The sequence below is a fragment of the Macaca nemestrina genome, chromosome 17, assembly GCF_043159975.1.
Source record: "Macaca nemestrina isolate mMacNem1 chromosome 17, mMacNem.hap1, whole genome shotgun sequence".
NCBI classification, from domain to species: domain Eukaryota; kingdom Metazoa; phylum Chordata; class Mammalia; order Primates; family Cercopithecidae; genus Macaca; species Macaca nemestrina.
In genome coordinates this window covers 495,925-514,492 of record NC_092141.1, presented here as the reverse complement: position 1 = coordinate 514,492, position 18,568 = coordinate 495,925, and the positions used below count along the sequence as shown (strand labels likewise).

The window sequence follows — 18,568 nt, the reverse complement described above, 5'->3', positions numbered from 1 at the left end:
CTTACGGTGTTGCCCAGGCTGGTCTTGAACTCCTGGGCTCAAGCACTGGGATTACAGGCATGAGCCACCGTGCCTGGCCACCCCCTTTTACACATGACAAAGCTGAGGCTTAGTAACTCATCCACTTCCCAGCTGGTGAACACAGGAGCTGAGCCTGGAACCCAAGCCAGCCAGGCCCCCAGACCTCTGCCCTTTGCCAGTGGCAGGGAAGTAGGTGGTTGGAAGCCGCATCCCGCAGAGCTCCATCGAAGCAGGGTGGGGTGGGCCTGGGCGGGAGCCCCAGCCTCCCCTTGGAGATGGGCCTGGTGTGGGTAGCCACGCCGCCTCCTGGACCCTGCTGGGTAGGAGCCTGGCCCTGCACCTTTGAATCCTGTCCTGGGGTTGCTGGCTGCCTCCCGGCATCCTGAGCACCATGCCAGAAGAAAATAAATGCAGTTTTCGGAGACAGGTGCCTGCTGAGGTCAGCAAGGCCCCCGTCTGTCCGTGCCTCTGGCTGTGCACGCGTGGCGAGGTTTTCTGAAAGAACCAGAGTGAGTGAGGGGAGCCATCTTGTGGAGGGACCCTCTGTGGCCAGTCCGCTTGTGTGATCTCTGTGGACTGATTGGGAGTTGTGGCAAATATGGCCAGAAATGGGGCCTAGTCTCGGACCGTGTCCCGGGGTTACGTGGATTTAGAGTCGATGGGGGGCGTGACCACTCAGGAGGCCATGCTGAGAAGATGGGGGAGGGGAGTCAGGACGATGGAAGGACCTGACCAAAGCGGGGTGGGGAGGGAGGCTCAGAGGAGGGTGAGCCATGTGGCTTCCCGGATGAGGAGAAGAGAAAAAGTCTGTCCTGATGGAGGCCCCATGACAGCTGCCCTGGGCCGGGATGTTTTGGGGAGGGGAGATTGCACTGGCATGGAGCCATCCTCATTCCATCTGGAGGGGTGGGGCCTGGGGGCTTCTGTGAAAGGGGCCATGAATGGACCCGGCGGACAAGGGTATCTGCTGGCCCAGGCACCTGCAGGCCCTGTCCGTTCCATCTCCCCGATTTCTGCTTCACACCCTTTGCTGTTCTCTGCCCAGGGCCTGAAGCCGATGGACCACAATGGGCTGGCAGACCCCTACGTCAAGCTGCACCTGCTGCCAGGAGCCAGTAAGGTGAGGGGTTTCACCCAGGCCTGCCCACCAGCGGCACCCCCCCACCACCTCAGGCAGTGCACACTGGTCCTTTGGCTTTGGGGCCTGGACTGGGCTGGGGGCACCCAGGGAGGCCCACCGCTGCCACTCCCCTCAGAGCCCAAGCAAGCTGGTGGGACCTCAGCCGTTCAGCGTTACCTGCCTGCTGATCTGGGAATTCCAGAATTTCCAGGCCAGCATTTTATAAGACGCATTCTCAGTTGGAGGTTACTATTACGGACCTATCAGAGCATTTAACATGCTGATGGGCTGTTCCTTGACTCTCCGTAAGGGGGATGAAGTGGGCGGAATCTGCCCAGTATATTTGACCACAGGATCCTCATTCCTACGCCAAGAGTCCGACCACACATGTGGAAAGGGCACCAGCACTACAGGTGCATCTAGGAGAGGAGAGAGAAATTGCTGTTAAACAAAAGCATCAAGGTGACCTCGAGCTGTGGAAAATCAGAACTTAATTAGACTTCCTTCTGTGCATCGTGCACTTCAGTGCTGTTTTATGTTTAATTTCATGGGGCAGAGTCTGAGTTGACTTGGGGGCCTAAATGGGTAGGCCTGGGCCCGCAGCCATCTAGGAGGCCCACCCCAGAAGGGACCATTCCCCCTTCCCTCGGGAAGGCAGGGCTGTGGGAGAAACGGCAGCGCCCCACCACCTACTCCTGGGGAAGAAATGGGCTCCCCACGCTGGGCCTCGACGTCCGTATGCTGCCAGAGGGGCTCGGGGATGTGAGGGCCGAGGGCGAGTGTGACCAGGGAAGTGTGCCCCACGTGGGACCTCAGTGACCCCTCATTTGTGGGACTGGAGCCGGCAGTGCCTGGCTGCCGAGTTGTAGGAAGTCCCCAGGATTTTCCCCAGTGTTTTATCAAGAGCGGTCTCCTTATAAACAAGCGGGAGAGAGGGATCCCATGGCCTTTCCACAGCGGGAACCCTGACGCTGCCACAGAGCCGGCATTGGAAGCCCGGACTGTCTGACCTCCCAGCCTGGGCCAGGCGTGGCAGGCATCAGACCGACTCAGACGAGGAGCTCAGAGTCGCTGGCACAGGAGGAGGGAGTGGCGGCAATATTCCAGCTCGGAGAGGCCACCCTGAGCCGGCCCGAGGACAGGATGGGTTCCAGGCAGAGGGGACAGTCCGCAAAGGAAGGGAATGCCCTGGGGAGGAGATCCGGTGCCACACAGGCCTCCTGCAGACCCCACCCCATGGCCTCGGGCTGGAGGTGGAGTCCTCTTTGGATGAGCCTCCCTCATTCTCTGCCTGCTCTGCAGGTGAGAAGTCCAACCGTGGTCTCCCTGGGCTGCGTTCCTTCTGGAACCTGGGGAGCCCACCCATGTCCTAGCTCTTTCCAGCTTCTGGAGGCCGTCCACCCTCCTGGGCTCCTGGCCCCTTCCTCCGCCCTCACAGCAGGCCCCGTTGCATCCCTCTGGCCGCCTGCCTTGGTGACGTCTCACTCTGACTCTCTTCTCTGCCCTTTCTGCTGTGAAGATCCTGTGACCACATTGGGCCACCCGACAATCTAGGATAATCTCCCTGTTCTGATGTCAGCTTGTTACGAACCGTAACTCCACCTGCAGCCTCAGCTCCGCCTGGCCGTGTTGATGACACATTTCCAGGCTCCAAGATGAGCATGTGGCCATCTCTGGGGGCCGTTGTTCTGTCTGACACACCCTTCGATGCTCATACGATCATCTCTCTCTTCTCCAGGCAAATAAGCTCAGAACAAAAACTCTCCGTAACACTCTGAACCCCACGTGGAACGAGACCCTCACTTACTACGGGATCACAGACGAAGACATGATCCGCAAAACGCTGCGGTAGGCGAGGCCCCGGCCGCCTGCCCCTCCCCCACCCCGCCCGCTTGTCCTCATGAAGGCGGGACCGGAGGGTCAGAGGGTCTCCTGTGGGTTCAGCCTCATGCAGGCCACCCCAGCCTGGGGGTCTGAAGAAAGGCAGAAAGGTCTGTTCACACCGGCGGAGCCTGGTGGATGGAAAGGGTCACCCTGGCCCCAGTGCCCTGAAGGTGCTTCCTGGGGCCTCTCCCGGTGCTGGCGCCGGTTCCCTTCGGAGAACCGGCTCTCCCCACCTCCCGGCACCGGCCCCACCTTCTCCTGTCCCCTCTTCCAACCTGAGGACACTTGTCCGGGAGGACAGTACCTGACATCATGCCACACTCTGGCCCTGTCAGGGCCCAGGCATCTCGTGCGTCTCCCACCCCAGACCAGGGCAGGGCCTGGGGCAGGACAAGCCAGGGCTGGCCCTACCGGCGCACACTCCCCCCACGCCCCGTGCGTCCGAGCCGCTGGCTGTGCCTCTCACCCCCAACCCAGGATCTCTGTGTGCGACGAGGACAAATTCCGGCACAATGAGTTCATCGGGGAGACACGCGTGCCCCTGAAGAAGCTGAAAGCCAACCACACCAAGACCTTCAGTATCTGCCTGGAGAAGCAGCTGCCGGTGAGAGGAGTATTGAGCGCCTGCTGTGTGCTGGGAAGGCAGAACTTGCTGCCCGTGGTGGGGCTACTGAGGGGCAGAGTGAGAGGGGAGGGGAGATGAGGAGGTGAGCGTGGAGGGGCAGGGGGGTGGAGGTGAGGGAGGACCCTGGCTTTCACTCTGAGTGGCCACGGGAGGGCGCGAAGCTGAGGGAGTGCGGGGGATGACAGTTTACCAGCCTCACTGGCCTGGGCTCAGGATGGCTTGAAAAAGTGGGAAGAGAGCGCAGGAGGCCCGGGGAGATGGGGAGAGATGGGCACAGCCCCGGCCTGACCTTGGCGGCGGTAGGAGAGCTTGACTCTGAACTGGATGTCCGGGCAGCAGATAGGACATCCTTGGGTGAGGGAAGGGCAGGTCCGAGGTTTGGGGCCGGAGCCACCGGAGCCTGAGGGGCTTTTCGTGGCACTCAGAGGACCGTAGCAGGGGCCACGGGTGGACGGGACTCTCAGGGAGCGTGCTTGGAACGTGTCAGACTTGAGTGCCTGTGAGATACTCAGAGGAGACAGAATGGCCTTTGTCTGAACGTTATGTCAGAAGAGATTGTGCCCCCTGGCCTGCTCCAGCAGCTACGCCCTCCCGCGTCTTGGCCTCTATGTCCCTCTTCCCTGCCCCACCCTCCCTTGTCTCTGGCCTGGCCTTCACCTGGTTCATAGGGCTGATGAAGCCAGGAGTCCCTAGTGCCACCAGGGTCAAGAGAAATGCCGGGGCCTCAGCCTCCCAGTGTTCAGGACACAGGCAGAGGCTGGGCAAGGGGCAAGTTCAGAAGGACAAAGCCCAGCGGTTGTCCCCAGTGTACCCAGCCCCAGTGGGCCTGGGAATGTGGACTCAAGTCAAGCCCTGGGGGTGAGTCAGCCTGTGGCCAGGGCTTCTTCCCAGAATCCCAGTTGTTTTTTCATAATTTGATCCAATTTTATTCCCTTGTCACCTTCTCTCCCACTCAGACATTTGTGTGATGGGTATAACCTTTTCTGGTTTATTATTAGTCACTCACCACAGGTAACCCAGTTTTTCCATATGATCTATGTCACTTAAGAAAGGCAACATCTTGGGAGGCCGAGGGAGGTGGATCACGACGTCAGGGGTTCGAGACCAGCCTGGCCAACATGGCGAAACCCCGTCTCTACTAAAAATACAAAAATTAGCCAGGCGTGGTGGCGGGTGCCTGTAATCCCAGCCACTCAGGAGGCTGAGGCAGGAGAATCGCTTGAACCTGAGAGGCGGAGGTTGCTGTGAGACAAGATCACACCAGTGCACTCCAGCCTGGGTGACAGGAGGGAGACTCTGTCTCAAAAAAAAAAAAAGAAAGAAGGAAAAGGCAACACCAGGCCTACTGTAGTGTTCCTGAGTTTTGATCACTGGAAGCAACCGTGTGGGTATGTGCTTGTGTGTGACTTGTGCGTAAGAGCATGTGTCAGTACGTATCTGTGTGTGACTGTGTGTCTACGTGTGTGTGGTGTGTGTTCGTGAAAGCGTGTGCATCCCTGTGCATGGCCGTGATCACGGCATTACTGGGTGCGCTACCAGCTCATTGGTGCCATTCAGGGACTCACAGTGACCACAGGAGTACAGCTTGGGATACACCCCTGGCAGTAAAGCCACATTCTGGTGATACTTTTTTAAAATTTTTATTATTTTTTTTGAGACCAAGTCTTGCTCTGTCACCCAGGCTGGAGTTCAGTGGCACAATCTTGACTCACTGCAACCTCTACCTCCCGGGTTCAAGCACTTCTCGTGCCTCAGCCTCCCGAGTAGCTGGGACTACAGGCCTGTGCCACCATGCCCGGCTAATTTTTGTATTTTTGGTAGAGACGGGGTTTCACCATATTGGCCAGGATGGTCTCAAACTCCTGACCTCGAATGATCCACCTGCCTCAGTCTCCCAAAGTGCTGGGATTACAGGTGTCCACCACCATGCCTGGTTAATTTTTGTATTTTTAGTAGAGACGGGTTCGCCAGGTTGGCCAGGCGAGTCTCGAACTCCTGACCTCTGGTGATCCTCCTGCCTCGGCCTCCCAAAGTGCTGGGATTACAGGCGTGAGCCCCTGTGCCAGGCCTCTGGTGGTACATTTAGAATCTACAGTCTGCGAACATTGTCTGTTTTTTTATTTATTTATTTTTTTTTTGAGACGGAGTCTCGCTCTGTCACCCAGGCTGGAGTGCAGTGGCTGGATCTCAGCTCACTGCAAGCTCCGCCCCCCGGGTTCATGCCATTCTCCTGCCTCAGCCTCCCCAGTAGCTGGGACTACAGGCGCCGCCACCTCGCCCGGCTAGTTTTTTTTTTTGTATTTTTTAGTAGAGACGGGGTTTCACCGTGTTAGCCGGGATGGTCTCGATCTCCCAACCTCGTGATCCGCCCGTCTCGGCCTCCCAAAGTGCTGGGATTAGAGGCTTGAGCCACCGCGCCCGGCCCACATTGTCTGTTTTAAGTCAATACTGAGCAATACCCAATGGTCTTCATATGAAACAACCCAAAGCACAATATCCCAGCCCTGAAAAAACAGGGAAAATATCCCTGAAAAAACAGCGAAAGATGTCCCTGCTGGTGGTGGTTTTGAGTTGGGGTCTCGCTCTGTCGCCCAGGCTGGGATGCAGTGGCGCGATCTCAGCTCCCTTCAACCTCCGCCTCCTGGGTTCAAGTGATTCTCCTGCCTCAGCCTCCCAATAGCTGGGATGACAGTCTCCTGCCACCACACCCGGCTAATTTTTGTGTTTTTAGTAGAGACGGTTTCCCCATGTTGGTCGGGCTGGTCCTGAACTCCTGACCTCAGGTGATCTGCCCGCTTCGGCCTCCCAAAGTGCTGGGGTTACAGGTGTGAGCCGCTGTGCCCGGCCCCTGCTGGTTTATATTGTCTAATTTTCACACCACACACACTGACACAGGCAGCACAGTGCCTCGAGGCCTCACACACAAAGCTCTGCCTGAGGGGCAGATGGCGAGATCTCACAGGCCTGCCCTGATCCACGGGGAACGGCTGCCTGGGCACTGTTGAAAAGGACTCTGAGGGGGCATTGGAGCTCAGGGCAAACGCTGAGATCGATTAGCCGTGCCTGCTCTGGGCGTGGGAGGTGGTGAAGGTGGCCGGTGGGGCGTGTGTGTCCTCCCTGCTCAACATCCCTGCTCACCTCACAGGACTCTCGTCTCCAGAAAGGGTTGGATGTAGCCAGAGGGACTCACTTGGTGCTAGGCAGGGCACAGTTGTGAGTAAAAGGGTGTGGCTGGGCCTGCTTAGGAGAGGAGCCTGGCAGAGTCCTAAGGGGACCCAGGGGGACACAGGGCTCAAGCTGGGTGTGTCCGGCTGGGCTGAGGCCCCGGAGAGAGGGTTTTGGGTGCACAGCAGCCGGAAGGAAGGAGGCCAGGTGGTCTTGGGAGGTCAAGGAGTGGAGAAGCCTCAGTCTGGCTGGGGATGGGGAGGCCTGGAACTGAGATCTGCCCTGAGAGGCACCTGCTGAGGCAGGGGAGGGGACTGAGTGGCCTCCCCACCAGGCTCCCAGCTTCCCCAGGGTGAGGAAAGTACCAGAGCTCTGTCTCCTGGGCTCTCCTGAGGGAGCCGCGTCCAGCACCCTCAGAGGCTCCAGGAAGCACCTTCAGGGGACCGGGGCCAGGGTTACCCTTGTCCATCCACCAGGCTCCGTTGGCATCGGCAGACGTTTCTGCCTTTCTTTGAACCCTCCAGGCTGGAGTTGCTTGTGTGAGGTTGAACACACAGGGGTCCCTCCACTCCTGCCTTCACTAGTATAAGCCTCCAGTGGGCCTTTAGTGCCAGGCCCTTGCCCAGCCCCGAGGTATTAAAGATGATGCAGGTATTAGCCAGATGCAGTGGCTCATACCCATCATCCCAGCACTTTAGGAGGCTGAGGCAGGTGGATCACTTGAGGTCAGGAGTTTGAGACCAGTCTGGCAAACATGGCAAAATCCTGTCTCTACCAAAAAAACACAAAAATTAGACTGTAGTTCCAGCTACTCAGGAGGTTGAGGCAGGAGAATCGCTTAAACCTGGGAGGCGGAGGTTGTAGTGAGCCAAGATAGTGCCACTGCGCTCCAGTCTGGGTGACAAGAGTGAGACTCTGTCTCAAAAAAAAAAAAAATGTACAGGCAGAGTTCGAACTTCAAGGAACTTAGAGGTTGGGGCCGACCCATGAGGAAGCAGGGGGTCACGCAGGCCATGGCAGGATGAACCCGAGCCAGTGGGCACACACAGGGGACGGCCAACCCACCCCGAGGGTCAGAAAAGCCCCCCAGGCCCAGAAGGACCAGGAATTTATCAACGGTGAGCACAGAGGAGGGTGCTGGAGCTGTGGATTAAGCGTGCACAAAGGTGTGGAGGTGGGACCCGGCTTCAAAGCCGAGGGACCGCAGAGAAAGTCAGGGCAGGCCGTGAGGAGGACCTGGTGGAAGACCCTCTGTGGAGGCCGAGCACGCCAGGCTGGGGGCTGCAGAGCTGTGAGGGGCCGGTTAGCGCATGTCAGGGTCTGTGCACCATGCTGTCTGTGGCCGCCACGCTGCTCTGTCCTTAGAGCAAAAGCAGCCATAGAGAAGGCATCAAGGAGCCGGCAAGGCTGTGTTCCAATAACGTGTTATTAATGGAAGCCGAAGTGTGAATTTCATATCATTTTCATGTGTCACAAAATATTTTTCATTTCATTTTTCTTTCTGCTATTTTGAAAAGTAAGAACCAGCTGGGCACGGTGGCTCACGCCTGTAACCCCAGCACTTTGGGAGACCAAGGTGGGAGGATCCCTTGAGCCCAGGAGTTTGAGATCAGCCTGGGCAACATAGTGAGACCCCGTCTCTCTTTTTTTGAAAAAGAAATTTTTTTTAAAAAGGGTAAGAGCCACTCTTAGCTCACATCCCATACAGAGCCAGGCGTCGGGCCTGATCTGGCCCCCGGGCCGCAGTTGCCGATCCCTGGGCTGGCCCTTGCTGGGCTGTGAAGGGCACCCCAGGCCATGCAGCCAAGAACGGGGAGGGTGAGGTCAGATCCACCCCCAGCAGAACCCTTGGGAGGGAAGAGAGGACAGAAGGCCGTGAGTTCAGTGTGGCCACTCGCCAGGGACCCTGACCGGGCCTGGCTGCAGCAGCGAGAGTGGGTGGGCTCAGGAAGAGGAGGCCAAGTGTGGCCAAGAGAGGGGTGGGAGCAGGTGAGGACTGAGTGACCGTCCCGTCCAACAGGTGGACAAGACCGAAGACAAGTCCCTGGAGGAGCGGGGCCGCATCCTCATCTCCCTCAAGTACAGCTCGCAGAAGCAGGGCCTGCTGGTGGGCATCGTGCGGTGCGCACACCTGGCCGCCATGGACGCCAACGGCTACTCGGACCCTTACGTGAAAACGTGAGTGTGCTGCGCGCGTGACCACCTGCCACCTCTTCGCCTCTAAGGACGGGGGTCCGTGTGCCGGCTCCGTGGTCTCAGGTGGCAGGCACCCAGGGAGTACTTGAGGTACAGGGGCGTACCTGTTCCCTGATGGGCTCCCTTGGCAACTCCAGGGGTTAAACATGGCCGGCCCACTTCACAGATGGGGAAACTGAGGCCCAGAGAAGCTGAGTGGCTTCCCAGAGTCATGCAGATATTAGTTATCACCTGATGCTATGTCCAGGCCTCTCTGTGACTGAGGGGCCCAGGAGGGGCCGTGAGGAGGTCGGAGGAGGGGACAGAAGGCGGGGCCAGTGCCAGGGGTAGCCAGGAGGCTGGGGGAGGTGGCAGAGGAACTCTGCCAGGCCTTGGCAAATGCCCACATGTGCCCAGCCCTATACTGGGACCACAGATGCAGATAAGAGTCCACCCAGCTCTACCAACAGGGGCTGATGGGGGTCCTGGGAAGAGACACTAACTCAGGGTCCATGCCAGGTGACCTGGGCCTCAGAGCTGTGGACCTGTGAGCCTGGTCAGGAGAGGCTGTGCAGCTCTGAGAGCCAGGCAGGAGCTGGCGACCCTTTGGAGAGGGGTGCCGCAGGTGCCACAGTGACTACCGTCAGTGCCTGGGGCTCTCCAGAAACTAGGTAGGTATGAGTGTGAGCTCACAGGGAGATGCTGGGAAAGTGAGACTTGGAGAGGGATTCAGTTCACGGAAAGGAGAGGCAGGTGCTTCAGGGAGGGGATGACAGAGGAATGGCCCTGACCCAGGGGACACCAAGGACCCAGGGGACTAAGTCCTCAGGGACATCCTGGCACCATGAAGAGGCCGGTACTCCTCATGGCACAGCTCTGGGGGCACCATTCCCATGGCCATGATCATATTTCTGTCACTTTAAAAATTGTATGTGGCAGGTGCAGTGACTTCCACTTACATTCCCAACACTTTGGGAGGCCAAGGCAGGAGGATTGCTTGAGGCTAGGAGTTTGAGAACATCCTGGGCAACATAGTGAGACCCCCATCTCTAAAAAAAAAAAAAAAAATTAGCTGGGTGTAGTGGCATGTGCCTGTAGTCCTAGCTACTTGAGAGGATTGCTTGAGCCTGGGAATTTGAGACCAGCCTTGGCAACATCCTGAGACCTTGTCTCTACAGTTAAAAATAATAATAAATTAGGCCGGGTACAGTGGCTCATGCCTATAATCCCAGTACTTTGGGAGGCCGAGGCATATGGATCACTCAGCCTGGCCAATATGGGGAAACCCCGTCTCTACTAAAAATAAAAAAAATTAGCCGGGCATGGTGGCTCATGCCTGTAATCCTAGCACTTTGGGAGGCTGAAGTGGGTGGATCACCTGAGGTTGGGAGTTCGAGACCAGCCTGACCAACATGGAGAAACCCCGTCTCTACTAAAAATACAAAATTAGCCGGGTATGGTGGTGCATGCCTGTAATCTCAGCTACTTGAGAGGCTGAGGCAGGAGAATCGCTTGAACCCACGAGGCGGAGATTGCAGTGAGCAGAGATCGTGCCATTACACTCCAGCCTGGGCAACAACAGTGAAACTCTGTCTCAAAAAAAAAAAAAAAAAAAAAATTAGCTGGGCATGGTGGCAGGAGCCTGTAATCCCAGCTACTTGGGAGAATGAGGCAGGAAAATCACTTCAACCTGGGAGGTGTAGATTGCAGTGAGCCGAGATCGCACCACTGCACTCCAGCCAGGGTGACAGAGCAAGTCACTGTCTCAAAATAATAATAAATAAATAAAAATAACATGACAATAATGGGATGGCTACTTTGGGAAGCAGCCAATAGTCCCTCAGAAAGTTAAACAGAGTCACCATTTGATCTGGCAATTCCACTCCTAGTTATATACCCAAGAGATAAGAAAAACACGCCCATCCTAAAACTTGTGCAGGAACGTTCATAGCACTACTCACAACAACCAAAAGTGGAAACAGCCCAAGCGTCCATCCACTGATAAATGGATACACAAATGAGGTCTGTCCCTGCAGTGGAATATCAGCCCTAAGATGGAGTGTAGCAGGTACATGCTACACCGTGGGTGGACCTTGAAATCAAGATGCTAAGTGAGAGAAGCCAGATCCAGAAGGCCACGTATTGCAGGACTTTATTTCTATGAAGTGTCCAGAATAGGTCACAACCCACAGAGGCAGAGGGTAGATTTGTGGTTGCAGGAGCCGGGGGAAGCTTGAGGGGACATGGGCATTGGCTGCTGAAGGGTTCTAGGTTTCCTTCTGAGGTGATGAAAATGTTCTAAAATTGATCGTGATGATGGCTGCATAATTCTGTGAATATACCAAAAACCACTGAATTATACACCTAAAAGGGTGCATTGTACAGTATGTGTATTATGTCTCAAAAAATCTGTTATTTTTAAAAATCCGATCACACCAGGCTCCAGGAGCAAAGCCCGGGACCTGCTGCATCTTTGGGGGAAGTTAGGCTTCCAGAAAGAGCACAGGGCTACTGGTTTTCTATGTGGAAAACACTAAAGTGGGCTCCAGCCTCAACAACTTAGCAAAACAAAGTATCCAGTGCACTAGAGACCCGAGTGTTGGGGGAAGCTCTGTGAATGCTGAGAAGACACTCAGGAGACTCCCATAATAACCATTGGAGAGAAAGTTGGCAATATCCAGTCGACGTGGGAAATGCGTGTGCCCTGTGGCCACATTATTTTCCTTCCAAGTTTATTTCCTAGAAACCTGGGCATGGGTGGGTAGCTGTTTATCACAGCATTGCTTGTAATAGCTATAAACTGGAAATAGCCAAACATTCATCCTCAGAGGAATAGATTAATAAAATGTGGCATATGTGTAGAATATAGTACTATGCAGTTAAAAATGAATAAATTAGAACTAGATGAATTATTATAACATGGACAGCTGTTGAAGACACACCAGATGACACACAGTAGGATACTGGTTTGTGTCTATATATTTTTTCTTCTGACTTGTCATTGACTTGAATCTCATTCGTATATATCCTTGCAGGAGGATATGCAATCTGAAGCCCAAATGGTGTGGTTTTGTGTTTTTTTTTGTTTGTTTGTTTGTTTTTGAGACAGAGTCTTACTCTGTTGCCCAGGCTGGAGTGCAGTGGCATGATCTCAGCTCACTGCAACCGCTGCTTCCCAGGTTCAGGTAGTTCTCATCCCTCAGCTTCCCAAGTAGCTGGGATTACAGGCATGCATCACCATGCTCGGCTAATTTTTGTATTTTTAGTAGACAGGGTTTCACCAGGGTGGCCAGGCTGGTCTTGAACTCCTGACCTCAAGTGATCCGCCCGCCCTGGCCTCCCAAAGTGCTGGGATTTCAGGTGTGAGCCTCTGTGCCCAGCCTATGGTGTGAAACTTTCAAACCCGTTTCAATGCTCACCTGCCAGATGGACAGGAATTCCAGGGTCACCTGCTGGGTTGCCCAGAAAGCAGGGTCTTACCTGCTGTGACAGACAGTCTGGTCAACTTCCACAGGCAAGCAGGGGGCCGCCTGGGCAGGGCCCGTCTGCTGTGCCACAGGCTCCTCCCTGCCACAGGTGGCTGTTGTGGGTGCTGCTGGACTCCTGCAGCTGGGTCCCACCTGCCAGCCACGTCTCAGGTCACGTGGCCTTTCAAAGTCACGCCAAGCTGTGGGCCACTCCCTATATCTGAGCCACACATCACCTGAGACCTCCACGTCTGTTTCAGACTCCCTGAGTGAGACACGAGGGCTGCTGCTCAGGTCTCCTCAGCGGTCCCCATCTCTGAAAGGCCCCTTCATGGACCAAGGGCCTTTTCCTCACTAAAAGCAGGGGAAATGAGGGCACAGGTTAGATGGTAAAAGGGGCACCCCTCAGCTGCATCCTAGACCTGGAAGGGAGTGTGACCTGTGCCCCAGAAGACAGGGAGGGACGTATCCAGCGGTTGATGCTGAGGGCCAAAGCTAGATGGCTCAAGGCCTTCTGTCTGCACTATTATTTTTATTTATTTTCTTTATTTCTTCCTATCTTTTTTTTTTCTTATTTTAAATTTTTTTTTTTTGAGACAGAGTCTTGCTCTGTCACCCAGGCTGGAGTGCAGTGGCGCGATCTCGGCTCACTGCAAGCTCCACCTCCCGGGTTCAAGCGATTCTCCTGCCTCAGCCTCCCGAGTAGCTGGGACTACAGGCGCCCGCCACCACGCCCGGCTAGTTTTTTGTATTTTTAGTAGAGACGGGGTTTCACCATGTTAGACAGGATGGTCTGGATCTCCTGACCTCATTATCCGCCCACCTCGGCCTCCCAAAGTTATTTCTTCCTATCTTTTTTGAGACAGTGACTCACTCTGTCACCGGGCTGGAATGCAGTGATGCGATCATAGCTGACAACAGCCTCAAACTCCTGGGCTCAAGCAGTTCTTCTACCTCAGCCTCCCGAGTAGCTGGGACTACAGGTGTGTGCCACCATGCCTGGCTAGTTGTTTTTTGTATTTTTTGTAGAGACTGGGTTTTGCCATATTGGCCAGGCTGGTCTCAAACTCTTGGACTCAAGCGATCCTCCTAGCTCGGCCTCCCAAAGTGCTGTGATTACAGGTGCAAGCCACCATGCCCAGCTATGCACCGTTATTTTTATAAACCTCATCTCTGGTGACACTTGCCCCAGTTTCCCTGGAAGTTGACCCCAGGCCCAGCTCTTGAGGGTTTGTGGGAAAACCCCAGGAGTAACAGTGCCTGTGACAATCGCTGACATGTCGAGTTACACGTAATATCCCTGGGCGGTGCGAAGGCTGAGTGTGACCCTCCCAGCAGCCTGTGCAGTCGCCCGTTATTATCTCCATTTCATGCCAGTGAAAATGGCGGTAACTGGCAGTAACTTGCTGTGCCACCCTGGGCAACTCCCGTCTCTGGCTCTCTTGTGTATAACCAGAAGGGGTTTCTTCTCGAAGCCACAGGCAAGCGGAAGGTGCTGTGCAGAAGGGCCAGAGGTACATGGCACAGGGTGGCTCCATGAGCCCCAGTGGCCAGGGCCACTGTCCTGACAGCAAAGGAGACAGCGACGCCACAGGGCAGGCCTCCGGGGCTTTGCAGGGTGGGCTGGCGCCAGAGCAGGGTGTGCGCAGGGAGGGTGCTGAGGGATCTCCGCGGAGTGGTCAGGTGAGGAGGGAAGGGCGCTCCTGGCAGGGAAAGCAGAACAGAGGGCACCGCTGGTGGAACTGCGCATAGCTGAACGTGCTGAGGCTGGTGGAACTGCGCATAGCTGAACGTGCTGAGGCTGGTGCCGGTTGTGGAAGTCTGGTGGCTGAGTGAGGGGTCAGCAGATGGGCACAATGTCCAGGCTGAGGGCACAGAGATCCCAAAACCACTTTCCTTCCAGGGGCCTGGGAAGGCCGGGCATGCAGGACGCTTCTGTCCTTGCTCCTCACCCGTTACCAAACAGGCCAAGGACAATTCACAGCAGACACAAAACCAATACATAGCGAAATGGCCAAGGAGCCTAGTAAGTAACTAAGGAAATCCGCTGTCTCCGGTGGTGAGCTTCGGGGAATCTCCCCAACCTTCTTTTTTAAATCAGGTTTATTGAGGTACAGGTTGAGTGTCCCAAATCTGTAAATCCAAAACCCCAAACATTTCAAGCACCGACATGACGCTCAAAGGAAATGCCCGTTAGAGCGTTTGGGATTTCAGATTTTTGAATTTTTGAAATTTTGGATTAGGGATGCTGAACTGGTAAATAGACTGCAAATATTACAAAATATGAAAAAAATCAAAATTCAAAACATCTGGTCCAAGCATTTCAGATAATGGATCCTCAACCTGTATCATTCATACCCAGTGAGTTTTTTTTTTGTTTTCTTTTCTTTTTTAGAGACAGGGTCTTGCCCTGTCGTCCAGGCTGAAGTGCAGTGGTGCAATTATAGCTCATTGCAGCCTTGAACTCCTGGGCTCAAGCGATCTTCCCACCTCAGCATTGTGAATACCTGGGACTACAGGCATGCACCACCATGCCCAGCTAATTTTTAGTTTTTTGATAGAGATGGGGTCTCGCTGTATCGTCCAGGCTGGTACAGTCTTGTTTCCACCACCACAATCGACATAAAGAATATGACCCCAGAAAGTTCCCCAGCCCCAGGCAACCACTGACCTGTTTTCTGTCTCAATAGTGTTGCCTTTTCCAGATTTCCCCATGAAGCAGTCAGATAGTGCGTCTGTGAAGCCCCGTGAATCTGGCTGCTTTGACACAGAGAAATGCGTTAGATTCATCTGTCAGTTGCATGGACCAGGAGTTTGGTCCTTTCTATTGCTGAGTGGTCTTCCGTTGTTCATTAGTTCCCCGGTTGAAGGGTGTGTGGTTGTTTGCAATTTTTGGTGGTGGTAGAAAGCTGCAATGAACAGGTTTTTGTGTGGACATATGTCTTCATTTGTCTCTCCTAATCCCAACTTTTGTCCATATGCATTTTCTAGTGCTTCTATAATAAACCAGTATTATTTATGCCATGAAAGTCACAATTTTAAAATATGCAAAGTAAAGCAACTATGAGATATCCTTTTCTGCCTCTCAAACCAGCAAGGATTTTTTAAGTGATAGCATTCAGCTTTGTCACAGGCACTGTGTGTCAACCGTGTAGCCTTCCTGGAGAGGAAATGGCAAAATAAGCCAGACATGGGCGTGCCTTTGGGTGGTGCCTTCACTTCTAGGGATTCAGGTATTCGTTGGACAGATGTTTGTTCAGCCCCCCAGTGCCAGGCGCAAGGAGTTGGTAGTGGGCGAGACCGCAGAGCACGCTCAGCACGGACAAGGCAGTTGTCATGCAATTATCCATGCGGGAAGAGGGGGAGTTTTGCAAAGAAGTTGAGGACCTCTTGTCCCCTTCTCCAGCCTGCACATGACCTCCCTGTCACACAGAAAGAAGCCTGAGCCTGGCTTCCAAGCACCACGCTTGTGCTTGCCGGCTGTGTGACCTTGGGCAAGTCACTCCACCTCTCTGGGCCTCAGAGGGAGACAGCTGTTCTGCATCAGCGTCTAAGGCCTGAATGGCTGTGGAGGGAAGAACATCTGTGTGGCCTCCTGTTACTGCACAAAAGGTCTTGTCCTTCCTCAGAGCTCCAGCGAGGTAGTGGTGATGGTTGTACAACTCTGCAAGTCTACTAAAGGCTACTGCATTTTATACTTCAGAAAGATTGATTTTATGGTATGTGAATTGTATCTCAACGAATCTGCTATTTTATAAAAGAAGCTTGAGGCTGGGCGTGGTGGCTCATGCCTGTAATCCCAGCACTTTGGGAGGCTGAGGCAGGTGGATCACCTGAGGTCAGGAGTTCGAGACCAGCCTGGCCAACATGGTGAAACCCCGTCTCTACTAAAAATAGTAAAATTAGCTGTGCATGGTGGCGGGCGCCTGTAATCCCAGCTACTCCAGAGGCTGAGGCAGGAGAATCGCTTGAATCCGGGAGGTGGAGGTTGCAGTGAGCCGTCTCAAAAAAAAAACTTTGAACAAGAGACCAACTCTGCTAAAAGCTCTGTTCTGGTGAGAAACGTGAGCCTGATGAAAATTAGGCTTCCAGATCGAGACCACAGTGAAACCCCGTCTCTACTAAAAATACAAAAAATTAGCCGGGCACGGTGGCGGGCGCCTGTAGTCCCAGCTACTTAGGAGGCTGAGGCAGGAGAATGGCGGGAACCCGGGAGGCGGAGCTTGCAGTGAGCCGAGATCGCGCCACTGCACTGCAGCCTGGGCAACAGCGTGAGACTCCGTCTCAAAAAAAAAAAAAAAAAAAAAAAAAAAAAAAGAAAATTAGGCTTCCAGAAACGAGGAAAAATCCCTTCCCTAGGGGGATGGAAGGCCCTCACCATGGTTCACTTCAGGAATGTGTGTGTGAACAGAAGTGCGGTGGATAAAGGGACCCCCCCCCCACCATGGTTCACTTCAGGAACATGTGTGTGAACAAGGGGATGGAGGCCCCCCCACCATGGTTCACTTCAGGAGCGTGTGTGTGAACAGAAGTGTGGTGGATGAAGGGACCACTTGCTTCTCGAAAACAATGTCTCGCCTTTGCCACAAAATAGCGTTGGGAAAATGCAATGATTAGGACAAAAGAAGGGTCCAGAAATCTCTCCAGGGACAGAAAGCTCTTCGAATCCCTGCTGGCTTGATCTATACCCCACAGCATGTCCCCATCCTCTGCCTGTCCCTTGGCTGTAATTCCAGATACCTGAGGCCAGATGTGGACAAGAAATCCAAACATAAGACAGCGGTGAAGAAAAAAACCCTGAATCCGGAGTTTAACGAGGTATGAGGGGCTGGTGAAGCTTCACGGAGGCCACTCCCCTGCCCCAGGGCGGTGGGGGTGTGGCTGGGTTTTCAAAAGGTCATGGTGGGATGGGGAGGGTGGTCAGAGAAGGTGGGGAGGGGCCGCACCAAGCCACAGACACAGGGGAGCTGGGGGACCCCTGGAAAGCTCTTGGCAGGACTTGTCAGATATAGGGCTGGGGAGAGGGAAGTGTCGAGGGGTGTCCTGGGCTCCTCATGGAGGCCACGGGGCAAAGAGGGGGTGAGGAAGAGGGGGAGAAGCTCTGTGTGGGACGAGGGGACTCGAGTCGCCGTGGGACCCCAGGAAGGTCTTCAGCCCAAGGTGGCGAGTACAGCTGGAAACGCGACTCCCCCCAAGGAACAAGAAGGAAAGAAGAGCGGAGGGGCCTTGGGTAGAGCCCACGCCACACCCGTGGTCCAGAGGCGGGCAGGGGAGGCCGAGAAGATGCTTCTGGGGAGTGAGGGGAACCCCGGATGGAAGGGAGGGTCCCACAAGCTGTGGGAAAGAGGGACCCACAGAAGGGAGGGGTCAGCAAAGCCAGGCCCCAGAGAGGCCCAGGACGACAGGGACTGTGGGGCGGGCAGTGCCTCTGCGGTAAGGAGGCTCCCGGGATATGGGGAGAGCAGGCTCAGGGACAAGGAACAAGTGGGCGAGGGGATGGGGGCCCTGAAAACCCCAGCTGAGCTCAGGGAAGTGGGCGAGACGTGTGAGCGTCCACCCGTCATCCACCCTGAGCACTGATCACCCCATCCCCCCTGTTTCCCTACACCTCATACCCCTCCTGGCCGCCGGCCGAGGCCCAGGCCTCGTGGCATCAGCCCGAACGCTCCCTTCCGCCCAGCAGGAGTTCTGTTACGAGATTAAGCATGGGGACCTGGCCAAGAAGTCCTTGGAGGTCACCGTTTGGGATTACGACATTGGAAAATCCAACGATTTTATTGGTAAGGGGGCACAGTGGGAGCACCGTCTCGCTGTGTGCCTGTCCTGGATCAGGCCACAGCCCCTCCTTCCTGGTCCCTGGGGGAAGCTGGAGCCACGGACCACCTGCCCCCAGACCTGAGGGGCCTCAGACCTTCTCCAGCCTGAGCGCTGTGCCCTAGGAAGAGACAGGCCCAGAGAGGGAAGGCGTTCTGGGAGGGCCACACAGCACTGTGTGGTGGAGCACAGACAAGAGACGATGATGGGCAGTGCCTCGGGCTGGACTCTGAACTCTAGAGGCCCCAGATTCCTGGTGGGCCTGGTGGCTGCGCACAGTGGGGCTGCCCGGCCCTT

At 55.1% G+C, this 18,568-nt stretch overlaps 1 protein-coding gene across 2 annotated transcripts in view; it reads left to right on the top strand.

The window, feature by feature from the left end:
- The window catches only part of LOC105471491 (double C2 domain beta), a 35,643-nt gene that overhangs the window by 14,128 nt on the left and 2,947 nt on the right, over positions 1–18,568 (top strand). For both annotated transcript variants that reach the window (XR_981176.2, XM_011723969.2), the window contains exons 3-8: positions 1,067–1,141; positions 2,880–2,989; positions 3,503–3,629; positions 8,836–8,993; positions 17,194–17,275; positions 18,141–18,237. Coding sequence is in view for 1 of the 2 variants with exons in the window: in XM_011723969.2 (XP_011722271.1) it covers positions 1,067–1,141; positions 2,880–2,989; positions 3,503–3,629; positions 8,836–8,993; positions 17,194–17,275; positions 18,141–18,237 (649 nt within the window). In the remaining variant the exon portion in view is untranslated. The remainder of the gene's footprint in view (positions 1–1,066; positions 1,142–2,879; positions 2,990–3,502; positions 3,630–8,835; positions 8,994–17,193; positions 17,276–18,140; positions 18,238–18,568) is intronic.